A 10,182-nucleotide genomic window follows, 5' to 3' on the forward strand; every position below is an offset into this window, starting at 1 on the left:
CCAATCGCGCAAAACTTTCTTTTGATTTTGATTTTGATTGTGGAGAGGGAAGAGTATGTACGTGCACACGATCCTTTTATAAATACTACACGTAAAATTTTATTTTTAAAACTAGTTTTCGCTTTGATTCGATTTTTCGGTAAAAACGTGTCTTCGATTTTAGTTTCATTCAGTGTTTCAATTCAAAATGTAAAGCAAAATTCAACAGTAAGTTTTAACAAGTAATTTTCCATTTCCTCATAAAATTAAATGCCCACATGTTATTTTCAATCATTTTCGTATACTTCCCCCGTCACTTTAATTATTCCCAAAAAATTTTTATTATCGCTAATTTTAACAAATAAACTATATTGTTATTTTTTAAAAAATAGTTCCTCTGATAATCATCCACCCACACAATCACACGTAATTCGATCGATAATATGTGCCCAAAAAACCTTACATGGTTTGATACATCCAATAAAAATTATCTAGTAAAAAAAATCCAAATTAATATAACTTTTTTTTATATGTTTCTATTAATTCTGTTTTTTTTTTTTTTTTTATAGTAGCTTGTCAAATTTCACACTCGTTAATAAATTTTAAATAGCTTTAATTTTTAATTGTTCCGAAATAAAAAGCTTGTTAATGGACCGGATCGGATTAAACCGGTTCTGGATTTTCCTAGTAATGAAATTGAACCAATCTTTTATTATATCGGATTGGATATGTTCCCGGTTCAGCAGATTGAGAGTATAGCCCAATCCAAAACCGGATATCATTTATATATAATGTAGCGATATGAAACGGATTTTGAAAAAGTTCCGTTTCGGATTTAAACGGACCAAATTAAAATGGTTTCAAATCCATTTTGAAGCAGCTCAATTCTTTAATGAGGGCTAAAAAGAACCGGCGGAGAAAGTAGGAAGTCATTTATTTATTGTTTTTGGAGGTTTCTTACAAATTTAATGACATAATATTGTACTACTAATTTTATTATGTCCATTATGGTATTGTAGGTCCAATGAAATAAGCACAATAATTTGAAGCCCAAATACCCAGGTCCAATAATATAATGTAACGGGCCAACTTTACTCAAAACAAGTTTACAACTTACGGATCTTCGTTGATATATATACCTTTTAATTTAAAATTTTGTTGATATTTTAATCAATGGTATACAGAACTTAGTCTTAAATAATTAGTGTACGATCATTCGCTTTCAAATAAATAATAGATTACTCGAGGCAGAAAATTTTGACCATGACTATGATCTTAAAATAAAAGGAGAATATAAAGATGCTGTGGTGTTATATCAAACTAGATAGGAATTTTTAGCAAAAACAAATTTTATATCATACCAGTAAAGATTGATTGCACCACACACAGATGTTGGATTAAGATGTATAGCAAGGCTCGGTCGTTGCGTCGAGCCGTGCGTGACCCTTTAACAAGGCATGCATAATTGTACTTGCTTAGAAAAATCAGGTCCAGTTGTGTCTTGAACTGAACTTCGCCTCATGTCTATTCTTAATTCTAATGTCCCTAGTGTGTGTAATGCCCTTTCTGTAAATAGTGAGGACTTTAAAAAAATCAATGAATATTTGGAGGGACTAAAATGAAATTCCGGTTGTCTTTTTATATACCAGAAGACCTGACATCTTATCTTCGCATTTTTTCACAAACTTTACTGACGTGTGTTTCTTTCTATTTGAGGAAAATAAATTTAAAGAAAAAACTTAGATAATACAAAATAAGATTCTTGTCAGCTTGCTCATAAATTGACAAGAAATCTGATTGAGCAAACCATCGATTTCAACTGTCATCTCCAAATTTTGTTTGTCCTACGACAGAGTTTTCTTACCCAGGTGTCCATTCTGGGAGTTTGATTCGATTCAATTCAAAACCTGAATTTTCGATGTCTTCTGAGATGTTTTCATACGAAAACTCAATTCTCACCGATCCATTTTTCCCATTCACCGATTCCTCCGCCATTGATGCCAACTTTCATCTCCCCTCAGAAGTTTTTCAAGAAATTCATGAATATCAAGCCACTGATACGATCCCAGTTGATGAAACAAATCTTTTAAACGAAATCGCGTCTTCTTTGCTCTCATCTTCCCCACCAAGTTTCAAGCTCGAAAATTTATCTCTAACCCATTTGAGGAATGAGGGCCGGAACACTGTTTTGGGTGGTGTGAAAACAGAGGAATGTGGATTAAAATTCGATGCAAATGCTTTTCTGCCACATAATATTGATGAATATGCAGTGAAGTTCATGCCAAGGAGTTACAGCAGCAATTCTTTCGTAAATAATGGCCAGAATTCATCGTTTCCAGCTCGACTCGACAGTGTTATGGAGACTGATCAGAATTTGCAGAATCAAATGCTTAGTCCACCTGAAAGCAGCATCTTCGCCTCCGGTCAAATGAGAAGGGTTTATAGCACTGGAGATTTACAGGTAATAAGCCTCGTATATATATATATATATATATATATAAATCGAATTCTATATGTTTTTTAATCTGATTATATTTTTGTGACAGAATGTGAAAACAAATCACTTGCAGAAGACAAATGTGTTGAGTTCAAGTCCATTATCGGCAGAAAAGTCATCAATGGAGGAAGCAAATTTCAAAATAGGACGCTACAGTGCAGAAGAAAGGAAGGAGAGAATCGGTAGGTACAAAGCCAAAAGGACTCAAAGAAATTTCAATAAAACAATTAAGGTAATAATGGAGAATCAATTGTATTATATTGCTTAACTTTTTTTATTCAAATACGTCGTGATTAATAATATTAAGATGTGTTGTTTTTTTATTCATATATAAAAGTATGCATGCCGGAAAACATTAGCGGACAATCGAGTGAGGATACGAGGAAGGTTTGCTCGGAACGATGAATGTGGTGAGATTCCGAAAGCATTAATGTTTCACAGATATGAGGATGAAGATTATTTTTGGGTAATATTTTCTTTTCCCACCCATATTTTATTGTACATATATAATGGTCCAATGTCTTTGTCGTCAAACTCTTTTTAATATTAATATGCTAGCTCGTAATTTCACATATATAATTATAAAATAAAAATATATATATTTTTGCCTCTGCATGCAATGAAAAAATCTTTAGCTTTTTAAAATATATATAAAATTTCGACTCTACTACTAATTTTATCATCTTTAATATCATGATATATACGGTTCGAAATATGATCACAGAACGACATATTTCACCGAGAAGACGAGGAAGGAATCGAACGAGTAGGATCGTCGTCCTTCGACGGTTTGGGTCCAACAATGTTACAAACACACTATGAGAATCACAATCAGCGATTGATCACAAAGTTGTAGAGAGCAGATGCCAAGATGATCGGTTCAGTGCATATGAAGGCTTAAATTATCAAGTTCGAAGGGAATTTTTTTTATATATTTTTGAATAATTTTTAATATTAAGAGCTCTTTAAATTTAATAATTAATATCGACCTTTTCATGAGGGTTTATTTCATCATAAAGTGAGTCTCATGTGAGACCGTCTCACGGATCTTAATCTGTGAAACGGGTCAATCCTACCTATATTCACAATAAAAAGTAATACTCTTAGCATAAAAAATAATACTTTTTCATGGATAACCCAAATAAGATATCCGTCTAACGAATATGACCCGTGAGACCGTCTCACACAAGTTTTTGCCTTCATCATATCCATAATATAGGAGTCTTGCATTTGTTTTGTTGGCATTACTCAATTTAGGTTACATTACATATATAGATTAATTTGGATTCGATCAGGTTATTGCTAACTTTGAAATTTCATAATCATGAAATTATGAAATCTTTACATGCCAAAAGGATTTTGGATTGAAATTATTCAATTCCCAAACACATATTTAAGATTATTTAATTAATTTGATCATCGGATCCGGATAATATCATCATTTTTTAAAATCTAATATCAGAAAAATTAGTTGAAATAAATATATCAATTTCTTAATCTGAAGAAGAAAATTTGGAAGAAATATTTTTCAAAACGAAAAATAAAATGGCATAAGTTTTTTTTAGTCTATATCTACGCAAGATGAATAGAGTCTAAAAAACTATTAATTAGTTAATAACTGATTATATATTAGGCTTTTTTTTTTTTAGTAAAAATATAATTCTAAATAACAAAAAAAAAAATTTAATCTCAAATTTTAAATATGTTTTGCATTTTATCCCAAGTTTGACAGAATTTTATACACCTTTATGTAAAACAACTCATCAATGTTTTGTTACCCTTCTAATTTTTTTTTTTAGGCTAAAAATTAATTTTTTTTTTCCTATTTCATATTTGTTTTACATTATAAAGATATATATCAGAATCTTTTAAATTTTCCTTGAAAATAAATCGCCCTAACTAATTTTCTAAAGATATGTTTGTCACTTTCTAATTTTAGTATTTATGTTGTCAAATTTCAGTTTTAGTCGTCGGATATCTTTATATTTTTATTTCTATTTTAGCATATTTTTTCGACGTGACGTTGATGTAACACCAATGTAATGCTGGTATAACGCTGATATATGGTCTGATTAGTTAACAGTGTAGAAATTTCTTGCCAAAGTATAAGTTGTGCTTCAAAGAAAAGTATTTTAAACCGTCGCTAATCACAAGAACACACTCAGTAGAAAATGACTGAAATTGTCAATAATTAGAAGATACATGACTTTTGTCTCGTCTTTCTAATATATATTTCCGTTTTCAGAGAATTAAGACAAGAAAAAACAAAGGCCAATTGTGATACTCACGCATTACCAACTTAAGAAATATTTTACCAATGGTACGTAGTGGCGGCTGCACTGATATAATAGAATGATTAACTTGTTAATCATGATTATGTTTTCCTTAAAATTATAAATTAAAACCAAATGATTGGACGGACATCTTCGAACCAAATATACTAAATAAATAGAGACAAAAACTTTTGTGAGACGGTCTCACGGGTCTTATTTTGTGAGACAGATATCTTATTCGAGTCATTTATTAAAAAGTATTATTTTTTATGCTATGAGTATTACTTTTTAGTGTAAATATGGATAGGGTTGACCCATATCACATGAGACCAACTCGAGAATAAATGAACAAGAATCACGACTGATAAATTCATCTTGGTCAAAGATTTTCAATACCTAGCTATATATCTAAGAAGAACCTAGCTGGCTAGGGCATCATGCATCATTAAAATGTAGTACTTAATTAACCATTTCTAAACCCTTTTCAACGCTCTTTAATCATGGTCACTATCAATCGTAAATTTAATTATAGCAAAGTTAATTCTCCATTATCTTAATTCCTATCATATTTCGATAACAAGATCGAAATTCGTTAATTAATTATCCAGCAACATTTTTTTTAGTCCAAAATTTGAACCAAAATTTCATTACAGTTCAAACATGTAATAATATATCATGATGAACAATAAGTAAGGTTAAACTAGATCGTTAATATGAATGAAACATTCATTAATCGCATATTTGTCTGCTTTGGACTGCAGAGCCGTAATTGTGTTCGATCAGTCTTGAAGCGAAAATTTAAAAACGGGTCCTCTTGTTATGATAAATAATGTAAAAATTTAGTTAGAAAATAATAAATATAATAAATAATACATTAATACACCAGAAATAATATATTACATAAAAAAACAAGTCAATAAATATTTGAAATAATTGCATAATACTGATCTAGCTCTTTTATAGGGAAAAAATATATATCAAATTTGTATAATTTAGTTTTCGGATCATTTATTTGTCATTCAACAATATAGCTAGCTCATTTAGTTTATTTTGTGATAATATTGATCGAAGATAAATCTTTATTAACTTCAACTTCAATAATTTATTTATACTTAAAAACTGTTATCTGTATGATTAAAAAATATCTTATAAACATTACAATTATTTGAAAATAAATTATTCAATTTTTTCAAACCGTGTAGAATATTCGAAAATTGTTGAAATTTTATACAATACTGCATGATCTAGTTAAATGACTAACTTTTTAACTTCTCCGAACTCAATAAATATCCCAAAGTCTTTTGATATTATTTAAATCGGTCAAGTCGAACTTGAAGAAAATATCGAGTTCGATCAATTATAAATAAAAATAAAAATAAAAATTCAAATTAATATTTTTTATTTAATATTGGACCAATTTTTTTTCCTTTCGGTAGGCCATAAATTCAAAATATAGATGTTGGGCTCTGAGGTAATGGCTTGCCTCATAGAAGGTCTGGTCCTACTTTGGAGGCATACATATGCATATCATTGTACTGAGTTTTGATATGCTGGATTTTTACTGAGTGACATCTTATCGATGTTCACATAAATTTGCATGATAGGTGTGTAGCATATGAAAACGTACTATTTAATAGCGATTCTTATTAGTTTGTAATGATCAGTTAAAGCAAAATTCTTGTTATAAAAAAGCCTTGTAAAAACTGAAAGCATCTTCAAAATGCTTTGTTAATAATATAGCCCATTGATGATGAAATGACTCGTTTGTTATTATTCTTGACTAAATTCTTAATTCCAAAACTTTTTCCTCAAAAATTATGATTATTTTGATCTTTGAGAGCACCCTAGCAAAACTTTTTCTAGCTCCATTAATTGACACCTACTAAAGAGCACTCCATTTTAATTTAGTATAAAATAATATGAAACCCCATAGAATCTCCAAGAGTGGAGAAAAAAAGATTGTCAGAAATTAAGAATCTCATAATACTTTCACTAATTTTAATTTAATGCAACCCGTACGCATTTTCTCTTTGGTGTATCTATATACATATATATATATATATATATATATATATATATATATATATATATATATATATATATATATTATATATTATTATTAAAATTAAATGTAAATGGCAAGCATAACATAAAGAATGTTGATTGAATTTGTGTTGCAATCCGAATCTAGCATTGATATATATTCCAAGAAGTAACTTTTGACCAGACCAGCTCCTATAATGATATATAATGGAGACAATGTAGTAAGTTCTTCAACATTCTATAATAGCAGCCTACAGAATATTAAATAAAATGATTGCCACAGTAATTCATTAAATTACTACTTCATATGCTTGTATTTTAGAAGAAGCGACACATTGGAAAGTTGTCTCTTGGCCAAAACCTAACAAAAGGCCAAACTTGTCAAAAAAAAAAATTCGATTTGAGTTTCGTGAATTACATCGTTATCGTCGGTTGTAGTTTGTGACTGAATAATTAATGTATGATTCGAAAATGTTATTAATTAATTATATAAGCGATCATCGTAGCATAAATATATTGATGTATCATTTTCTCGCACCCAAAGAGCTGCGAAAGTTTAAAATTTTTGTGTTTTGACCATCAAAATTTCTTTTGACGTCGTATGATTTAAATCATTCATAATACGTTCAGATTTGATTTAACTTTGAATTCGTTCTTAAATTTTTTTTATCATCTTACGTGGAGAAACAGAGATCATGATATCTATGTATATTCAAAAACTTTTGTATACAACTGTAACAAAATATTGTGCACGAATGGTGCATGACTTTACAAAATTCAACACTACACCCAGCAGACAGGAGATCATGCATGTCTCTTAATCATCAAACTTTTGACTTACCATACAACAAAATACACTGAACTTTGACTACTGCTCCTATAAAATGTTTGTATTCTACATTTTATTTTATCTATTTTTATATATTGTATAAATTATGTAGGAAAACTATAAATGACAACAATAGCATAATGTCACAATAAATGAGTATGAAAAACGGTTAGCGAAAATGTTAATAACAGTAGTTTAGAAACAAACTTGTGAAGACAAAGCATTAGTCGAAATGAGTTAACAGTATGATAATTGTGTAAAGAAAAGCTAAACCAAATCGAGACCTATAGCATGTACAGTTTCCTTAAAACAGATTCGTCCCCTCTGGTACGTGCTTTGAGGTTTCAACGGACGTCCATTTTGCATGATGCAACGGACAGACCCGCAGTGATGTTGCAGAAATCACTATACCGTCGAACAAAACAATACATGAACTTTATCAGTGGACGAAGCAGGAGCAGAAGAATAGGAGCGACGCAAGCTGACAGGAGCAGAATGCAGAGACGTAGGAGAAAGTGGATTTCAGTGTGGTTTCTGGCCTTGGCACATCCCATATTGAACAGGAGCACCATAAGTAGATATGAACAGAATACAGTACGTAGGAGAAAGTGGATTTCGGTGTGGTGTCTGGCCTTGACACATCCATTATTTATACATGCCGGGCAGACAAAACACCAAAGGTTGGGGCAGACGAAGCACCAACAGGCAGGTCATGTGAAAGGTCTCAACCGAAAAAAAATAACAAAGTGGCATAGAACTGGCTAGACGATTTTTGCCTTGATCGTAATCCGACATTCGACGCACACAGGTCACGTTCGTACGTGTGCACACTAGTCAAGCCTTTTTCAGTTAAAACGGGCTCATTATTTGCACCCCTGCACCGACCTGCGCAAGAGAGAATTTCTTGACAAATCATTGTTACAATTCCATAAAGTACGACACAATATGAACTTATCTATACCACTTTATTTTTCAGATGTGGAGTTTGACCCACATTTCCAAATTTTCATTCATTCACATAGAAAACCCATAAAGCTCACGAACCAATACATTTAATCCAACAAAAACATATATCAAGAATTGATATCCGTCAATTTTATTACCTTTTTCATCGATTATATATGTCGATATGAATGTGATAACGTGGTAATTTAGGGCAATCGTGCTATGTTAAAATAAAATAAATTTGTTTTCTTTTAATATTATATCTCTCCGAAAATATTTGGTTGCTTTCCCGTACAAAATTATTGATCGAATTTTTGTGCGCTTTGATTCTTTAGGGAACTATAATCCCAAAACGAATAAAGTGTATTCTCATTTGGAATCTCTGTCTTGACCCAATTTTTTTCATCCAAGTGCTCTCGAGTTAAAAATAAACTTAAAGTTTGGAAATATTTTATTTAAAAGAAATTACAAAAAGGTCCCATTAATTATTTATTTTATTATTACCCTCGTTTATTTCCCATTAAAATTATTGTTTTTTAAATGTTTCACTTGATTTTCGGAAATAAAGACTTTTTCCACGGAATAAATACTAGCTCGATCGTGTGAAAGTTCGTGTAATTTTAATTATGCAGTCTGTACATATAAATTAGACATGAAAAATGAATCAAATTATTTCTAAAAATGTGAAGGATATATATCCATATATAGCAAAAGGTGAAGATGAAAATTCCCTTTCATTTTCGTGAGGTAAAAAGTGAATTCCGTGGAGAGAGTGTGTATGGGCTAAGTTTTGTTTTGTGGGGACTTTCACCAACTTCACAGAAAGTGACGGACGCAACACACTTAACTCAATAATTATCAATTTGGCGACGGCGGTTAAAATTCCCTTAGCATGTGGGACAAAGAGATTTAATTTGATGGCAAAAACTTGTGTGAGACGGTCTCACGGATCTTATTTGTGAGACGGATCTCTTATTTGAGTCACTCATGAAAAATTATCAGTTGACCGTCTCACAGATTATGATCCGTGAGATTATGATCCGTGAGACGGTCTCACATAAGACTCACTCTAATTTGATATTATTAACCGGGTTTCAATCTCACTAGTCGAATATTTCTCCACCATATAAATTCGCATTATTACAATCTGGTGTTGCAGTTGATCATAGAGGACAGTATAATTTTACATTCCTATTTTATTTGATTAATCGTGTTATGAATTTTTTTCCAAACAGAAATAAAATTTTAGGATCACAAATAAAACCTTTTTATTTTTAACTGAAAATCTTGTTTCGTGAAAATCCATAGATCCGAAAACCCAAAAAAAAAAAAAAAATTGTCTACTCTTGTCCAACTCGGCTTTTGATCGGTAGCCCAAACCCCAAAGTACCACCATTCAATGGACAATCGGTAACCCAAAGGCGAAGGCACATATCGTTGCCCAAGGATGTCGAGATTTCTTGATTATGGGTTTCCCTGAAAAGTGTTGTCATTACATGATATTTCTAGAGAGTATACTTCTCGAGTGATATAATACCTTCCTAAAGAATTATTCCAGAGTTCCAAATTTGGTGACTGTAACCAAAATGAAGCAAAGCCTTGGAACAATGAATTCA

At 31.0% G+C, this 10,182-nt stretch overlaps 1 protein-coding gene across 1 annotated transcript; it reads left to right on the plus strand.

The window, feature by feature from the left end:
• Window positions 1-1,647: 1,647 nt before the first annotated feature.
• LOC140831564 (uncharacterized) lies at window positions 1,648-3,430 on the plus strand. Its single transcript, XM_073195307.1, has 4 exons — window positions 1,648-2,440; window positions 2,526-2,708; window positions 2,814-2,942; window positions 3,201-3,430. The coding sequence occupies exons 1-4, from the start codon at window positions 1,898-1,900 to the stop codon at window positions 3,330-3,332; spliced, it is 987 nt and encodes a 328-aa protein (XP_073051408.1). The 5' UTR covers window positions 1,648-1,897; the 3' UTR covers window positions 3,333-3,430.
• The last annotated feature ends 6,752 nt before the right edge of the window (window positions 3,431-10,182 follow it).

Source organism: Primulina eburnea, chromosome 5, assembly GCF_022965805.1.
Source record: "Primulina eburnea isolate SZY01 chromosome 5, ASM2296580v1, whole genome shotgun sequence".
Taxonomy (NCBI): Eukaryota; Viridiplantae; Streptophyta; class Magnoliopsida; order Lamiales; family Gesneriaceae; genus Primulina; species Primulina eburnea.